Here is an 18833-nt window from a genome sequence, read left to right as displayed (position 1 = left end):
CGGGACGGTCTCCACGGCGCCGCAGCTGGCGCGTGGCAACACGGGCACGCTGCCCGATGCACACGCCCGCACCCCCATCTGCCCTGGGGCAGCCTTTTCTCACTTTCACGTCCGGGGCAAATGAACCCAGGTCTCCCCGTGTCCTGTCTGTCCCCCGTGGCGCCCCCGCCCCCTGCCGGCTCAGTTTCCGTGATGACTGGTCAAAACCTCTCTCCCTCTAGACGGCAGTCCCCTCACAGGCGGGAATGAACTCCGCTCGTCACAGAGTCAACATAACGCGGCGCCCTGCCCATGGCACAGCGGGTGTGCAAACCCGTCCTCCCTGAGTGAATGCGGCGAGTCTGTGGTGGTGGGATGGCACCGGCGGTGACTGCTCACCCCACTCCTGACCTTTCTCCTGAACCCAAGCTCATGGCTGCCTGTCACGCGTGTCACACTCAACAGGCCCCCAGGACCCCCTGGTTCCCCCTGCCGCGCCGTCGTCCAATCTCAGAGCAGACAGGGCCCTCGGAGGTGACCCAGGCCTTCCCACAGCTGCTGTCCCTTCAGCAGAAGCCGCCGCCTTGGGGCCTGGGCGTGTGCCCCCTGCAGGGAGCACTCAACCCACACCTCCCTCGCCTCTGCCAGGAAGAGCAGGCTTGCAAGGCTGAGCCCAGGGCAGAAGGCTTAGAGCCGTGGAGCCCGCAGGAAGCGGAGTCTGCAAGGCAAGGACTCCAGGTGACCCTCGGAGGTCTGGGTGGGCAGCCGGGAGGGCAGAGGGACCAGCGCTTGGCAGGGGCCCGGCATGGGGCAGGCCTGGGGAGGGTGACGTCAAGTCCTCGTTCAGCACAAGTTGCGAGCAGCTTCCGTGGCTCCGGGCTGCAGCCCAGGACGGACTTAGACAGCAGGCAGGGCCAACCCTGGGTCAGGCAGCACCCAGGCTCCTGAGCCAGCCGGCCCGCCGGGAGGAGACCCAGCAGCGGGATTCGCGGCTGAGAGATGCTGGCCTGGCTCACGGAGACCCACAGACGCTCGCAGGCAGGGTGATGTTGCCAGCCAGAACTGGCAGGCAATCGATAAGCTTAATTAATAATTAACTTTTTAATTAAATATCAATTTAAAACAAGTATGGGAATCAGTCTCTTGCAATTAACACTCTTGCTCTGCTTTCAGTAAGGGGCTGGACGGGAGACCTGGGCTCCAGGGCCAGGGGGGCAGGGCGGGCACGCGGGATCCTGCAGTGCAGGGCAGGGGCCCAGGTGGCCCACCCGTCCCCTCCTGGAGCCACGGGGGCCCCGGGACACCCGCTCTGTCTCCTCCAGCCACAGGGAAAGTGTGCTCGGCCCTGCAGTCACCGCCACGCTGGGTACACTGGACACAGAGCAGGACCCAGCCCTGCCTTCAAGGAGCTGGCCTCTTGAAAGTCGACGGGGAGAGACTCAGCAACCTGCGAGTGGCTGGTTCCCAGGATCCCAAGGAAGGAGAAACCGGGGGTGCGGGAGGACGGCTGGAAGGACACGGTGGGTGCGGGCGCAGCCTGGCCGGAGGTGGGGGTTGGGGCGGGCAGGCGTCTGCAGGTCTGGGGCGGCCCGGGGCGGCCCGGCGTCTGCAGCGGAAAGTAGCTGGTACATACCCCTGCTGCCACCCCGGAACCCCACGACCCCAGGGGTTTCCTGAGCGGCGGCTCGGGTGACCGCAGGCATAACCACGGCGCCTGGGGGCTCAAGTGGCCGGTGGTGCAGGTTCCTGCTTGGGGGGGTTGGTGACAGCGCGGTGTGGTTGGCGGGCAGGGCCGCCCCGGGCAGGCGCTCGGGCTCCCGGGCCCCACGGCGCCCCCCGGGTCCTCAGGACACCCCTGGTGGCCGCTGAGGGCATCCAGACCTGCAGTCCTGACGCAGAGGTGCACAGCAAGGGAGGGTCTGCAGAAGGTCCGCGCGGGGAGCAGGGTGCCGGGGCTCCCCCCACACAGCAGGTTCCTGGGGAGGGGCCCCTGCCAAGGGGCAGAGGCCCAGGAGGGGGTGGGCCGGGCCTTACTGTGCGGGTCGGGGGGCGGGCTGCCCCGGGACAGGCCCATCCAAGGCCAGGTCTCAGCCGGGACGGCACGTGGGAGGCAGGCAGCAGAGCCCCACGACTTGTCCCTGCGCCCCCCAAGGCCTGGACCCAGGGAAGGCAGGCCGGCATCTGTTGACAAAGCTGCCGTGGGGCTCCTTCCTGGCTGTAAGAGCACAGGGCAGTAGGGAGGCAGGGTGCCATGCGGCAGACGGGCACGCAGTGGGTGCTCAGCAGCCCCCGACCGCCAGCCGCAGAGGGAGGCCATCCCTGACGACAGGAGTCGTGATGACGCGACTGTCCTAGAGGCCAGACCAAGGGCGGTGGCCGCTGCTCTGCACCGAGCTTGGGCCCCTGCCTGGCCAGGGAGGGACCCTAGGGTCCGTGGCCCTTTTGTCGCAGAGGGGGCAGACCAGGGAGGCCTGAACACACCCAGCTCTTCCCAGGGCAGCGCAGAGCGGGCTGCAGCAGGGGCCACGCTGGGGCTGGAGCTGGGCTCAGCCGGGCTCTGGACGGGGTGGTCTCTGCCCCACCAGCCCTACCCCCAGCTGCTGCCCCCGGTACCGCCTCGTCTCTCCCGCCTGGGCACCCTCAAGCTTCTCCCCTGGCTCCAAGGCCCTGCTCCTTGAGGGTCTCTGGGTCCCTCCTCATCCCCACCGTCCTGCCCGCCCCGCCTGCCGACGGAGCCCCCTCCCGCCCACTCCAGTGCCCTTATCTGGGTCCAGCCCCTGCGCGATTGCTGGGAGCCCATCCCCATGACAACGGGGCAGATGGCGGCTGCGATTAGCTGCTCTCCCTCCCGCCACAGCTCAATCCGTCTTTGAAATTAAATCAGCTGCGATAACATCGACTGGCCAGGGGAGGGGGGGCAGGCAGGAGGCTGCCCGGGCCGCACCCACCCCACCCCAGGCCTGGGTGCAGGGCGAGAGGAGCAGGAGTGGGGTAGACGGGCTTCCAGTACAGATGGGCGACCTCGTCCATGTCTCTCGGCCTCCGAGCCTCAGTTTCCCCATCTGTAAAATGGGGGCAAGTGGCCGTCCCTGTTTTGGGGGTTCAGTGAGAGTCTCTGGGGAGAGTGTACAGGAGGAGCCCTGGGGGGTCTGCTGCTGCTGCTGCTGCTAAGTCGCTTCAGTCATGTCCAACTCTGTGCAACCCCACAGACGGCAGCCCACCAGGCTCCCCTGTCCCTGGGATTTTCCAGGCAAGAACACTGGAGTGGGTTGCCATTTCCTTCTCCAATGCATGAAAGTGAAAAGTGAAAGTGAAGTCGCTCAGTCGTGTCCGACTCTTAGTGACCCCATGGACTGTAGCCCACCAGGCTCCTCCGTCCATGGGATTTTCCAGGCAAGAGGACTGGAGTGGGGTGCCATCGCCTTCTCCACTGGGGGGCTCAGTAGGGCTGAAAACATGGCCCGTTCCCATCCATGGAGAAGCCAGAGCCCTGGGGGAGAACCTGGGCCATCAGGGTCCCAGGTGGCCTCAGACTACACGTGGTCGGAGGCTGCAGACCTGCCCTGCGAGCCTGGTGCATCCCTCCCCAGGGCTTTGCTGCCCTCGCTCATAAAGGCTCCAGCGTCACTGAACCTGGTGCCCGAGGGGCAATGCTGGGACCCCGTCATGTCCACCCGGCAGTAGCGGACAGTCAGGGGCCCAGAGGAATGTGGGGACCCAGGAGAGACGTGTGGAAGAGGGGGTTTAAGGTCTCCCCGAGGGTGTGGTGGCAGGAGAGGCCTGGGTGTTTCAGGAACCAGGTCGGTCTGTGCAAAAGTCCCATTTCAGGAAGGGGGGCTGCAGGGAGGGGAGGGTGGGGAGGTGAGCGGGGACCCAGGGGCGGCGGGGAGACAGAGGCCTGGGAGGAGGGTTCCTGGCATGGCACGGCCCGTGCTGAGGTCTCGAGGCAGGAGTCCCCCTGGTGAGTGTGCAGGAGCGGGAGGAAACCACGGGGGCTGGAGCACAGGGTGTGCCGGGGAGCCAGGGAGGTCATGGGGGCCTCCGTGGCCACCCCGAGGACCTGACTTTTCCTTTGAGTGTCTCACGAACCTCTCAGGTTTTCACAAGACCCTTCCGGCTGCAGAGATGACAGCGGGATGAAGGGAGGAGGCTGGGGCAGTGTCTGGGTGAGCCACGAGCAGACGTGGGCCCCGTGCAGGGGTGAGCGTGGGAGGGCCTCACTATCTCCTGCCTCAGGACCTTTGCACGGGCCGCGCCGCGCCCAGAACCCTCCCCCAGGCCCCTCTCCGCCCGCCTCCCGCGAGTCTCTGTCTGGCCTTCAGCTCGGCCGTCTATCAGATGGGGCTCCAGGCCAAGAAGAGGACGCAGAGAGGGGCTTAGGATCAGAGAGGGGCTGAGGGTGTGCGGCCCACTGAGATGGGTCTGGCCGCCACCAGGCTCCATCCACTCGGAGGGACTGGAACAGGAGACCACTCCGACTGGCCTGGGAGTCGGGGGAGACACCAAGGCGAGGTCCTTGGGATGTCTGTGAATGCCCGTGCCTTGCAACCACCCAACCCCGGGACCCTGCGCCCGCCGGTGGGCTGCTGGCCCGTAATTGGATTTGCTGGGCAGCTGTCAGGGCTAAGCAGGCCCACTTGATGCAGCCACGCTCGGCCGGTAATTGGTGAAGTTAGCAGGTCGGCGGGGGCAGAGGTCGGGTGGTTAATGCTGTCGTGGGGGCTTTGATGAAGTCAGCCCTGCTGCAGGGCTGGGAGCCGCGGTGCGACCCTCTGTGTGCCATGGGGCTCCGCTGCCCCTCGCCTAACACGGTTAGGGGGCCTCCAGCTGCCGGCCCGGCCCCGGGGCTCTGCGGGGCTGGACCCAGGAGGCCTGAGCCTGCAGGGGCAGCAGGTCACCTGCTGTGTGCTCCTGCCCAGGGCCCTGCAGCACCCGAGGGGACTCGCGGGCCCCTAGGGATCTTGGGGTGCTGCCCTGTGGCGGGGACAGGGAGGGGACAGGGGCCGGACCGCCAGGATCTCAGAGCGAGGCCTGATATCTTCATGCTGAAGCCGAGCAGTGCACCCCGCCCCCCCGGCCGGCGGCGGACGCCCGTGGTGGTTAGGGGCCCCAGGCTGTGGGCTGGGCAAGTGGGCGGCCGTCGTGACCCTCACGACCCCGACAACGCGCGCGCACGGACGCGGGCACGCATGCAAGGGCGCGGGCACGGACACGCGCGCACGGACACGCACACACGCATGGACACGCACGGGCGCGGGCACGCACGCACGGGCGCGGGCACGGAGACGTGCGCACGGACACACACGCACAGACCTGCACTCACGGACACGCACGCATGGACCCGCACGGACACGCAAGGACACGCACGCAGGCGCAGGAGGTGCCAGCCCGGAGCCCGCGTGGCGCCCTGGTGAGGCCAGCCTGCGCCGGATGCCGGACCCATCCCCGGGCCTCTGCCGTCTGCCCCGCCGGCTCCCCAAGCGAACCACCGCGCCCGAAGCTCACTTAGCACGTTTATTGAGCACCGCCGGGCGGCGGGCGCGGGCGGCGCCTACTTGCTGTCCACGCGTTTGAGCTGCTCCTTGCCGTTGATGGTCACCGACGTGAGCTGCCCGTCCTCCTCCACCTCCACGCGCTCCTGCCCGTTCTCCACGATGCGCTTGGTGGTGACCTTGTGGCCGTTGACGATCTCGGTGGACGACATCACCGATTTGAAGCCGGAGCCGCCCGAGCCGGAGCCGCAGAAGGACGTGGACGAGAAGGTGGTCCGGCCGGCGCCCCCGCGGCCCAGGCTGTCAAAGGCCGAGAAGGCTTCCATGAAGGCGGGGAACTCGCCGAAGCCGGCAGAGAAGGCCCCGCGCAGCCCATGGCCCCGGGCCCCGCGCTCGCTGCCGAAGGGCGCGTCCCAGAAGTCGAAGGAGAAGGGGTCCAGGCCGCCGAAGAACTCGCGGAAGATGTCCTCCGGGTTGCGGAAGGTGTAGCCGCCGCCGAAGGGGCCGCCGTGCGGGGAGCCGGTCCCGCCTAGCCGCCAGCCGTCGCAGCCCGCGCGGTCGTACAGCGAGCGCTTCTTGGAGTCGCACAGGACCTCGTAGGCCTCGGACACCTGCTTGAACTTCTTCTCGGCCTCCTCCTTGTTGTCAGGGTTCTTGTCGGGGTGCCAGCGCAGGGCCAGCTTGCGGTAGGCCTTCTTGATGTCCTCCGGGGAGGCGTTGGCCTGCACCCCGAGCACTTCGTAGTAGTTAGCCATGCCGAGGGCCGGGGCGCGGCGGCGGGGAGACGCGGGCCCGGGGCCCGGGTGGCCGGTGGGTGGGGGCACCAGTGGCAAGTGCGGGTCGCTCAGCGGGGGCCTGGCTGGACTCTGGGGCTCAGGGGCGGCTCTGCCCGGCCGACTACCCTTTCATAGTACCAGCGCAGGGGGACAGGTGGGCGCCTCGCTGGAGGGGCGGGGGGAGGGAAGGCAGTGCCCCTGGGGGCCCCCCCTCGGCCACAAGGCCCCCTGCAGAGCTGCCTGGCCCTTTGTGACATCGGGCCTGGGCGGGGCAGAGCCCGGCCCCTGCAGTCCGGGGCCTGGTACACGGGCCAGCCCTGCGCAGGAGGCCATGCCTGGGGGTCCACACTCGGACCTCAGGCTGCTGGAGCCGCCAGGGCTGAGCCCCAGGGGCTGAGACAGGACCAGCCTCCGGAGGTGGGCCCCGGGGTCTGTGCTGGAGGTCAGGGAGGGGCGTGAGGACCCCTGGGGTGCAAGTGGACTGAGCCCAGAGGCTGGGTGGGGTCGGGGCTGGAGCTCCTTCCGCTGGTGCTGCGTGGGCCTCTTGGGTCGTCTGAGACGAGCCCCGTGGAGGCAGGGTTGTGTCAGCATCTCGGGCCGCGCTTGGCTGACAGCACAGGTTCCTTGAATGAATGAGGCTCAGAGACTTGTGGCATCAGACTCAAGGTCACACAGCAGGTGGGAGAGGGAGGGAGGTGCTGGGGTGCGGTGGAGGGCACCCTGGAAGGGGCGTTCCGCTCAATGCCGGTGGGAAGGGCAGGCCAGGGAGCGCGGTGGGTCGAACAGTGGCCCCGTCCCAGCCGCAGAACCTGTGGATGTGCTCGTATTACTGTTGGGGAAGAGGGTTTCTCCGTATGCAGTTAGAGCTCACCCTGGATTGCCTGGGCAGGTCTGAAATCCACGACAGGAGTCCTTGGGAAAGAGAGAGACGCACTGAGAGCAAGGGGGAGCAGAGAACACTGCAGGGCCCACCGGCCTGCCCTGGGACGGCGCCGGGGGGGCAGCCCCTGCCCACCCTGAGGGAAAGCAGCCTCCGGCCCATGCTGTCTGTGGCACTTTGCGGGAAGTGAGGAACCCGCGGTGCCGGGGGCCGTCCCTGTGTTTTTGGTTCTTGTTCTGATGCTGGGCGCATTCAGAAGCAGCATTAACAAGCGCGTTAAACACACCGGTTCCCGTGCCCCTCGCCCCCTCCAGGTGAGATGGAGGCACCCACCCCAGGGAGTCAGCGGGCCCACCGAGAGCTAGTGGGACAGCGTCTCCCTGCGCCCGTGTCTGGTCTGCACCCCTTCCTGTTCCCCCCTCGATGGCTCCTTTTCCCTTGAAGCTCACGGGTGCTGGGCTCCCAGCACCTCGTGAGGACAGCATGTTCTAACTAACCCAGATGCTGGGGGGGGCGGCTGAAAGCAGACAGTGGGGACCCCGGAGTGACAAGCGCTGTCTCGTCACACTCCTTGCCCAGAGGGCGGCTCACCCTCTGTCCCCAGCCCACCCACCCACGCACTCGGCAGTGGAGTAACCCGACTGGACGCACATACAGGCAGTTCCGTAGGTGGGACGCTCGGTGTCTGTCGCTGCACCGGGAGCCTGTTCTCGGCAGGCTTGTCCGCTGGGCTGAGGGAAGGTGCCCACAGGAGGTGCCTGGTGGCAGAGGCGGTGGCCGGAGCCTCCCCCATGTCACAGAGGCTTAGGACTGACCCTTGGCTCTTGCCTGCTTTACACGTCAGCACCCCCGGGACAGCTGCTGGGGCTGCAAGACACATCCTTTCCTCCTGGAGCCTAGACTGAAGGGTCTCCGGGGGAGAGAGCAAGAGCTGGCAGACACTGGGGACCCTCCCACAGCCCCTCCTGGGATGTCGCGAATGTCAGTCTTGCCCACGGCACGCAGGCAAAGCTGTTTTCAACGGAGTAGGGAGTGGCGATCCTTCAGGACGGGTCCACGCATTTCCTGCAGCACTGTGAGCGGCGCGGTCCATGCAGAGGCAGAGGGCAGTGCCCTGTGGTGGATGAGGCGGCCGTGGTCCGGGGGGGGGAGGGGCTGGCCTTGCTCCTGCTGGGGACAGCAGCGGAGGCGGCGGCTCGTGGCGGGAACAGTCGGGGCGCTGGCGGGGTGCGGGGCGCGGGGGGGCGGCGCGGAGTGGGAGCGCCGGAGAGCGACCGTGACAGCCCTGCAGGCCGCAGTCCCGCCGGCTGGCGCTCATGCAGGGACCACTGCGCTGCTCCGTGGTCTCCATCGCACCCTGGAGAGCCCCTTATGGCTGCGGTCTGCAGGGGCCTGAGGTGTGGAGGAGAAGGAGGCAGGAACAGGCAGAGGGCAGCCCGGAGGCTTGCAGCAGCTTTGGGTGACCCTCCCAGAGGCCGTGCTTCGGGGCAGCGGGCTGAGGTGCTTAGGGCGCGCTCGCCAGATTGTCCCGGGGCTCGAGCAGCTGCCGGATGACCCTCGAGAGCCGCTGCTTTGGAGCCGCAGACCGCAGTCATCGGCAACTGGCTTCCCTGGGCTCTATGCCCCGTGTTGGCCAGCAGCTGTGACCTCGGGTGCCATGTTTTCATGCCTGTTACATGGTCGGTAATTGTCTACCCCGTGGCAGTGGCTCAGGTGAAGGCGGTGGTGGCCGTGGAAATGGGGGCGATGCGGGTGGGGTGGGGTGAAGGGCGTGGTCACGGTGCAGAAACGGTGGCCACGGTAACCGCCGCTTGCTAAGGTCGGGATGCTGGTGGCGACGCAGGGATGGGGGAGAAGCGTGCGGATGGTCACGGCAGTGCAGACACGGGCTGGGGTGGTGGGGACAGACAGGGTGCGGCAGGTGGCAGAGGTGGGGGTGCCGCCGGCGGGCACGGGGCAAGGGGCTGGCGAGGCGAGTGACATCAGAGGCGGCGGCGGCAAAGGCGCTGGTGGGGTGTAGGGTGACGACCCTGCTGCGAGGGTGGTGCCCGTCGGGCGGGTGGGGCGGGAGGAGCAGGCACGCGTGCTGGCCTGTTGCCCTGATGATGGTAACAGGGGTATGAACTTGGTGGAAGCCCGGGGCCCGTAACAGTCGGCACAGCGTGGGGCGGTCACAGCAAGGTCGGGCATGGGACCCAGGGTGCTGAAACCCTGGGGCATCCTGCAGACGCAACCCTGGCCCAGGCCCCCTCTCTGCATCCTGCCTGGGGCTCCACTGGCCTCCCGCGGAGGAACCTCCTCTGATGCTGATGCTGCCCGAGCCCCTCAGCGGGCTCTCTGCCCTGCTCTCCCTCAGGTCCTGGGCTGGCCCGAGGCCCCCAGAGTGGGCGGGCGGGTGGAGGCCATGGGGAAGGAGACAGGCTGGAGGCCGTGGGGAGCGGGGCACAGTGCAGGAGGTGCAGGGCGGGGGGGCTGGGCGAGGAGCCCGCAGGGCGAGGATGGAGGGCGGCCGGGGACCGCGGCAGCGCCCGTGGGACGGTCGCACGCAGAGGGGCTCCCTTCTGTGCAGGGGGCTCTCCCCTTCTGTGCAGAGGGCTCCCCTTCTGCCAGCTTGGACTGGCGTTCTCTGAGGCCCAGGAGCCGGAAGTGTCCATGGAGATGGCGGGAGCGGCGGGCCCAGGCCCCTCCGCAGACCCACCAAGGCTCAGGGCTGAGCCAACATTGGCCGGCCGGCCCCCACCCTCCTCTCTGCCTCGACTGCCCATGGGTGGCAAGGCTTCTCCGTGCAGGGCTTCCTGCTCCCTGGGGAGCCCCTGGTCTCCCCGGTCTCAGGCCCACCCGGAGCCCCGGCCCAGGGCAAGAAACAGGCCTTTGGGTGACCAGGCACTGGCCGGCAGAGTCCAACCCCGTGCCAGGACACCCAGAGAGGGCAGGGCGCACCCAAGGTCACACAGCGGCCCCAGGGCGAGCTGGGGGGCAGCCAGGCAGCCAGTTGGTATTCTCGGCGGCCAGAAGCCCCTCTCTGTCTCTGTAATTAATGGAGTGGCTTTTTAAAAGGATTCTAATCACCCCCGATCCTATCTGCTTATCACTAGCGTCCCTAATTAGATGATCCTGGCAGTCACTCGGTTAATTCCCCCCAGCCCCGTGCAGCCCTGCCCGGCCTGGGGCAGCCCCCCCAGCGCCCCCTGCCCCCCCGCCCGGCCAGATGGGCAGTTCAGGCCTTGTCTCCCCTCGGGGCCCTGGTGCACTAAGTGCATTACCTCCAGGATGGATGGGCGACAGCCGCGGGTGGGCCGCTGGGTGGATGGGGACCCGTGAGTGCAGGGACTGAGCGACGGAAGGTGACGGGTGAACGCACGGACGGGCGGGGAAGCTACGCACTCTGCTCGTCAGGCCAGACAGCCACTGTCTGCCCGCGTGCGTTCTCGAGGAGATCACTGCTCCTTTCTGGGTCTCGGTCTCCTCTGTCAAATGGGGGCAGAATAGCATCTTCCCCATTGGGTTGCTGAGAAGACAGCTTCGGACAGTGGAGGACCCGGCCACCATAGGGTAATGACGGAAGTGTGGGAGGGGGCGAGGTCAGGGTGGGCGGGCGGAAGGAGTGGACAGATGAGTGAAGGCGGAGGGGTGGACGGGCGGTCCGAGGAGTCGTGGACAAGTGGTGGAGGGACAGGTGGTGGCTGGGAGCAGGGCCACCAGGCGGGCGAGGGCGCGGGGCGGCCTGTCCCCCCAGACGCCCCACGACGGCCTCCACACAGACGAGGCTTGGACCTGCCTGCCCTCCCCTGGACCTCCAGGGGAGCATCCCGCCAGTGACACATGCCCACCAGGTCTCTGCGTCCTCACCCTCATCCCCACCCAGGTTACACCCCTGGGGTGGGCCACGTGGTCTCTGGAGGCTCAGCTCCAGCCTCCAGTGGGCGATTACAGCCTGAGAGAAGGCGTCACATGTGGGACCACCCCCCAAGTTCCAAGGTGTGCCAGCCTCCAGGGAAGCCGCCCTCCCCGCCCCGCCCCACCTGCAGCAGCCCTGGGAAGGGCTATGATCCCGGTTCCCGCAGCTGGTTCCAGGCATCTAGGAGAATCCAACCCCCAGAAGCTCCCCCAGCACCCACGGGCCTCTGCAGCTTCCACTTGTGCGATTTCCTAGGTCTTTTTGGGAAAAGCATAGAACAAAGAAGCCTGAAGCCTGTATGCATGTGCACATGTTCACACCATCCATCTACCCACCCACTTATCTACCCATCCTCCTCTGCATCCATCCACCCACCATCCATGTCCCTATCCACCCATCTTCCCACTCATCCCTCCATCTATCCATCACTCACCCAGTTATCCATCCTCCCACCCACAAATCCATCCATCCATCCATCTACCTGTCACCCGCCCACCCACTTACCCATCCATCCATCCATCAATCCTTCCCTCCATCTATCCATCACCCACCCAGTTATCCATCCTCCCATCCATCAATCTGCCCACCCATCCTCCCACCCACAAGTCCATCCACCCATCCATCCATCTGCTTATCCATCCACCAATTCACTTATCCACCCACTTATCCACCCATCCACCCATCCATCCATCTACTTGTCCATCCTCCCATTCACTCATCTACCCACCCATCCATCCATTCATCCATCCATCCACCCACCCACATAGCCATCCACCCACCCATCACCCACTCATCCATCCATCCACCCACATATCTACCCACCCATCCATCCATCCACCTATCCATCCACCCACCCATCCATTCATCCATCCATCCATCCACCCACCCACCCACATATCCGTCCACCCACCCACATATCCACCCACCCAGCCACCCATCCATCCACCCACCCATCCATCCACCCACCCATCCATCCACCCACCCACCCACCCATCCATTCACCCACCCATCCATCCACATATCCATCCATCCACCCACCCACCCATCCATCCACCCACCCACCCATCCATTCACCCACCCATCCATCCACATATCCATCCACCCACCCACCCACCCATCCATCCACCCACCCATCCACCCACCCACCCACCATCCACATATCCATCCACCCAACCATTCATCCAACCATCCATCCACCCACCCACATATCTATCCACCCATCCAGCCAGCCAGCCAGCCACCCATCCACCCACATACCTACCCACCCACCCGCCCACCATCCATCTCAAACATGCCGAGCCCCTGTCGCACCTGTGCTGTGTGTCAGGCCCTCTCTGGGTGCTGTAGGTGTGTATGCCAGTGAGTGCACTGGATGGGGTCTTGCCTTTATGGAGGTGACTCCAGTGTAGAGGATGCGGGAAACTGATAGCGAGTGAAGGTTTCGTGTAATGTCCGGTAGTGAGAGGTGCCGTGAAAAAAAAACAGAAAGACAGCTCCTCCTGACGGGGTAGTCGACAGGGCGCGCAGCCTGCACACACATGCTCAGGCCAGGCCCCTGGTGCTAGGGCACACCTGTGCACGTGAACACACACGTGCACGCAAGCATGCGCAGCCCCCCACGAGGCAGGACGCGCTGCTGTGCCTGGGGGTCGGGGCACGATGTCCCCTAACGCGTGGGTTCAGCTGGGTCACCTCCCTCTCCCCACCCTACACAGCTTGCCCCAGGTTCTGGGGAGGACAGAGATACCACCAGCTTTGAAGGGGGCCAACCCTTTGTGTGATACCAACAAACTGGAAAATCCTGAAAGAGATGGGAGTACCAGACCACCTGACCTGCTCCTGACAGACTTGTGTGCAGGTCAAGAATCAACAGAACTGGGCATGGAACATTGGACTGCTTCCAAATCGGGAAAGGAGTACGTCAAGGCTGTATGTTGTCACACTGCTTATTTAACTTCTATGCAGAGTACATCATGAGAAACGCTGGGCTGGAAGAAGCACAAACTGGAATCAAGATTGCTGGGAGAAATATCAATAACCTCAGATATGCAGATGACACCACCCTTATGGCAGAAAGTGAAGAACTAAAGAGCCTCTTGATGAAAGTGAAAGAGGAGAGTGAAAAAGTTGGCTTAAAACTCAACATTCAGAAAATGAAGATCATGGTCCCATCACTTCATGGCAAATAGGTGGGAAACAATGGAAACAGTGACAGACTTTATTTTCCTGGGTTCCAAAATCACTGCAGATGGTGACTGCAGCCATGAAATTAAAAGAAGGGTGCTTCTTGGAAGAAAAGCCATGACCAACCTAGACAGCATATTAAAAAGCAAAGACATTACTTTGCCGACAAAGGTTTGTTTGGTCAAAGCTATGGTTTTTCCAGTCATCATGTACGGATATGAGAGTTAAGACTATAAAGAAAGTTGAGCACTGAAGAATTGATGCTTTTGAACCGTGGTGTTGGAGAAGACTCCTGAGAGTCCCTTGGACTGCAAGGAGATCCAACCAGTCCATCCTAAAGGAGACCAGTCCTGGGTGTTCATTGGAAGGACTGATGCTGAAGCTGAAGCTCTAATACTTTGGCCACCTGATGCGAAGAGCTGACTCATTGGAAAAGACCCTGATGCTGGGAGAGATTGAGGGCAGGAGGAGAAGGGGACGACAGAGGATGAGATGGCTGGATGGCATCACCGTCTCAATGGACATGAGTCTGAGTGAACTCTGGGAGCTGGTAATGGACAGGGAGGTCTGGCGTGCTGCGATTCATGGGGTCACAGAGAGTCAGACACGACTGAGCGACTGAGCTGAGCTGATGGACCAGAGGCTTTCGTTTCAGTCATATGCACATTTAAAACCATACAGGTGACTTGTTAGGCTGTTTATTTCCTAATAAATTAACAAGGTCAGAAGCTCGAAACATCCAGGAATTGAGGGCCTGAGGGCACAGGGCTGCAGGGCTGGGCCGCAGGGCACGGGCGCCAGGCCCGGGGATGGGTGTGTCCTGGACTGGGGGGCCCTGGGGAAGGTTTGAATCCGGAGCAGGGGAGGGGCTTGGTCAGTTGCAGGTTCCAGAAAGACCTCTCCACAGAGAGAGACTATTTCATGCCCAAGAAGCTGGTATAAATGCAGTGTGCAGAACGTACTAAGTGGCGGTGAGGGCGTGAAGCTCCCAGACCCTGTGGTGGGAATGGTAACTGGGACAAGTTTGGAAATTCCTTGGCCTTAGCCTACAGGTGGGGGCGGTGGGGGGGCGTCCCTTGACTCAGTAATTGCAGTTCTAGGCTCCTCCCACTCCCCCGAGAAGAGGCGGCTCTAACTTACGGGGGGTGTCGCTCTGGGACTGTGGGGCTTTATATAGGCTCTGCCCAGTGGGTCCCTCCGGCGGAGTCTTGTCTGTTGCCGACTTAGAAGGAGGAGCTGCCAGATGCTACGGCTGCGGGGAAGTCGAGGAGCTGGCAGCCGGTCGGGTATCTTTGCAGTCCAGCCTCTGCTGAGAGGCCGGCCCTGGTGGCACCTCGTCTGCAGCCACGTGGAGCGCTGAGCCGCCCTGCCCCTGGGCTCCTGATCCACAGACGGTGGGACAGACACGCGTGCACCTTTGAGCTCCTGAGTTGGTGGCAGTTTCTTAAGTAGAATAGAAGACCAGTACTGGGTGGGGTGCATGCTCGTCACTTGAGTCGTGTCTGCCCCTTCGCGACCCCATGGACGGTAGCCTGCCGGGCTCTTCTGTGCATTGGATTCTCCAGGCAAGGATCCCGCAGTGGGTTGGAGGTGTTGTGTAGTTGGCTCTCTTTCTGGGTATTCACCATTGAAATGAAAAGGTCGCATGCGAACCCCATGGCAGAAGAGACAGGTGGCAGGGCCCGAGCAGCGGGCAGGGAGTGACAGAGGCGGCCAGGGTGCTGCCTCTGGGTGCAGGCGGAGCCAGGCGGTGCGCGGTGGTAGCGTGGGGGAACGTGTGTCTGTAGATCTGCCTGCCTGCTCCTGAGGATGGGGGGTCTCCCCCAGCATCTGCTCCTGAGGACGGGGCCCTCCCCCAGCATCCACTCTGTGCCTGGATCACGGCCTCCCCTAGATCGGCACAGCCACACGTGGAGGGAGGGGTGGGGAGAAGAAAGAAGCCGGCATCTCCCCAGGGTCCCCCCGGGAGCCCTGCATTAGGGCCGGGGTGAGGGGCTAGGGGGCCAGATAGCTGGAAGGAAGCAGCTGGGCTGGGCCCCCCAAGTCCCCTCTCTGGGGAGGAGCCCCAGCTCCAGCCTGCATGCCAGTGGGAGCCATCCTGCTTGCCCCTCCTGGGGAGCAGTCCGCAGCGTCCCCAGCCATGCAGGAGGGTCATCGGGGGCACCCCGCCCTGCTGGGGGCAGGCCGGGGGGAAACGTGGGCAGCACCCACTGAGCGGCCAGGGCTGTCAGCTTAACACTCCTGTCCATGCCAGCCTTAGGTGCCCCGGAGAAACAAGAACAAAGAGGCCGCCTAACACGTGGGCTTCCAGGGTGGAGACAAGCCCCAGGGCTGCATCTGAAGCCCCCTGAGCTGAAATGGCCCCAGAAGGCCGTCTCCTGCTTGGGTGGGCTTTCCAAGGACAGAGGACCCTTGGCCTTCCTCATCACCCTTTCACCAGCCCTGCAAGGCGTGGTCTGCGTTTATTGATGAGCAGTGAGGATTCAGAGGGACAGTCACTTGCTCAAGGACGCACAGCAAGGGAGAGGCCGTTTTGTCTTCCCCACAGCCAGGCAGCAACTTTGTTAGGGACCAGGGAGCCCTGAGGGGCTGAGGGGAGGGAGAAGTCAGGTAAGGCTTCCTCTAGGATCTTTGGCTGGGGTTTTGAAGGGTGAAGAGGTGTTCTCCAGGCCGATCTGAAGGGGAGAACCCCTGAGAGAGAGAGACCGACCAGAAACAAGGCAGAGCAAAGAGAGAAAGTTCTAATAATGATTATTTTCTGCATAACGTTAAGTGGCAGCTTACAATCATAACACAAATTTATAAAGTGAAAACTACCATCTCCCCACCCGTGGCCTCTCACACTTCCCAGAAGTAACAACTATACTCATGAGGCACGTCTCCCCAGATTTCTTCATATACCCACATAAATATTTTTTAACACAAAAAAGTCACGCATTATATATTGTTCTGCATTTTCCTTTCCCCCTCCCCGAAAAAAAACCCTTGCAGTTGAACTTTTTATCTCTAGTGTTTCTGTGAAGCGCTCCTGAGACGAGCTTGCTGGGCCAGGGAGCACGTGGAATCCAGTCAACATTCCCACAGATGGCACGTGCCAGCAGCCGTTCCTACAGTCTGCTGGCCTTTGCCGTCGTCCTGAGAGGAGAGGCTAAAAGTGGTGCCTCCATGCAAAATCTGCGTGGACTTGACTCTCTCTGGGGTTGAGCTCCCGTCCAGATGATTGCCAGCTGTTTACTTAATGTCTGTTGGGAAGGACCCCTTGGTCTCTCCTTTGCCTGTTTTCTTTCTTTTTTTTTTCCCGGGGGCGGGGCGGCAGGGAGCTGTCTTTTTATTACGTGTTTCGTTTTCTTGTTTTGAGCTTTTGCGTATCAGCCCAATTGCAAAGTTTTTATCTCCCATTTTGCAATGGTTAATCTTAAATAATTCTGTTTATTATTAAAGCTATTAAACCTCATTACGGAATAGTTGGAAAATGGGGAGAAGAAGGAGAAATCGCCTGTCACAGGGACGTCACCATCTGTTAGCGTCTGGGGACAATTCCTTCCCCAGAGTTGCAGCGATGGTTGTCACCGTGCTCCGTGCTCGGCTTCAGAGCAGAACCTTCAGGAGGCATTTTCAAGGCTTTCTAGCGGGTGACCTGTGGTTCCCTCGCCTCCCTCCTTTTTGTTTATTGTGTGGTAAAACACGCATAACATAAAGGTCACCGTTGTAACGTGGCCGGTCACCTGCCATAAGGGCTTCCCCGTTCACATGCAGCCCTGACCACCGTCACGTCCAGGACCTCTACGTCTGCCGAGCCGAAACTGTCCCCGTTGGACCCCGCCCCGTCGGCCCCCGCGCCCCAGCCTGGTAACCGGCCTCTGCTTTCTGTCCCTGTGAATCTGGGAGCTCCTGGGGCCTCAGATACGTGGGGTCAGCCAGTATGTGTGTTTCTGTCACTGACTCGTGTCACTGAGCACGAAGGCCTCCAGGTTCATCATCTGCTGCAGCGCGTGTCAGAGTTCCCCTCCCTTCTCAGGCTGAGTAATATCCCACTGTGTGGATGGGCCCCGTTTCCTGTATCCACTCATCCGTCAGCGGACGCCTCAGATGCCTCTGCCTTTGGGCTGCTGTGAACAAAGCTGCTATAAGCATGGGCGCCAATAATGCCTGCTCGAGTTCCTGCTTTTACTTCTTCAGCGAGTAAATACTCACCATGCCCTCTTTCTGAGCATGTGGGTTGTACCCAGCCTCTCTTTTGGAAGATTACTCAGCGTTCTAGCCTTGGAGCTGGACTGTGGTCTCAGGGCTCATTTCAGAGGCACCGCAGACCCCAGGCATCATCCCCACTCCCTCCCTGCCCCAGAAGGTTTGCAGTCTTAGCACATTTCCTTAAAATGGGCCCTTCTTTCTCTCTGATTCGTTCAAAGGCCAGACTTCACCTAGAGCTGCTTCGCAGTGTTCCCTGGCCAATCTCTCGGAGAACCAACCCGGGTGACCCAGCTGGCTAGGTTGCACTGAATGGTTTTGAGAACAACTCCTTGAGAAGTCAGGACGCGGCATAGACTCCATGGGACGCTGGGACTCAAGCCCCGTGTCCCCAAGACCCAGACAGGCCTGGGCGGGAAGGGCCTGGTGGGGACAGAGCGGGGCTTGAGGGGAGCAGTGCAGAGATGGCCCTGCACACATGTAGCCCCTCAGCGCCAGCTCTTTGGCCTCTTTTTAAGTGAATCTCCCAATTTTTTTTTTTCTTGGCTGTTCCAAACGGCTTCCAGGATCCCAGTATCCTGACCAGGGATTGAACCCAAGCCAAGGTAATGCAACCACTGGTAGGTAGCCTAACCACTGGACTGCCAGGGAACTCCCTGAATGTCCTAACTGAGAAGTATTTGCAACTCAGTTATATTTTTGTCAAACATGGTGCAGCCCAAACAAAACTTGTCCGCTGGCTGGTCCGGCCCGCAGGCTGTTGGTCCCAGACCTGAGCAGGCCTTCACCCATGGAGGCGCTGCCAGCTAGGTGTTCCGAGCCCCGGGACTGAATAGCCCTGCGCCCTGCATCAATGCAGGATACCTCGTTCATCACCCGTTATCTTGTAAATAATCGGGTCTCTTTCGGACTTACACGAGTCTGAGCCGTTGATCGGCTTATTCTGTCCGCCCAGCCACAAGGTTTGAACGACCGAAAGAATCGTGTTTAATAGTGGAAAGCCGTGCACGCACACACACTCTGTGCTCTGTTTTTCCCTAATTTTCTGACTTGTTCTGCTGGTCTTGTTAGTTTTTCCAGATAAAGTTCGGAATCATTTCATCATTTTGCCTAAAAGCAAAACAAGCCAGGCCGCCTTCTGATGTGCCGGCCGCCGCGGCTCAGGACGCGCCACCCCCCCACCCCCGGGACAGTCCCGTGGCTTACCTTCCCTTCCTCCCAGGTGAGCTGGGCCCAGGCATCCCGCCCACATCTAGTTCCCCTGGGGTGGGGTTGGTCTGGGACCCTGGGGCCTGGAATGCTGGCTCCCTGCCCTGTTCCTGGCGGAGGGTCACCAGGAGTGGGGAGGAGGGTTTTGGGGACCGAGCTGGACTGTAAGAATTACAAGGAGGGGTTGGGTCCTTCCTCCCATAAATGGGAAGAAGGGGCCCCGCAGG

The 18833-nt window shown here is 62.6% G+C and overlaps 1 protein-coding gene across 1 annotated transcript; it reads right to left on the bottom strand.

Moving 5' to 3' along the window:
• Positions 1–5530: 5530 nt before the first annotated feature.
• DNAJB8 (DnaJ heat shock protein family (Hsp40) member B8) lies at positions 5531–6226 on the bottom strand. The gene has a single exon (XM_055558366.1). It carries the CDS (start codon positions 6224–6226, stop codon positions 5531–5533), a length of 696 nt encoding a protein of 231 aa, XP_055414341.1.
• Positions 6227–18833: the final 12607 nt, after the last annotated feature.

Source organism: Bubalus kerabau, chromosome 20, assembly GCF_029407905.1.
Source record: "Bubalus kerabau isolate K-KA32 ecotype Philippines breed swamp buffalo chromosome 20, PCC_UOA_SB_1v2, whole genome shotgun sequence".
Lineage (NCBI taxonomy): Eukaryota > Metazoa > Chordata > Mammalia > Artiodactyla > Bovidae > Bubalus > Bubalus kerabau.
Note: the sequence above shows the minus strand (reverse complement) of the source record. Positions and strands in the feature narration are given on the sequence as shown.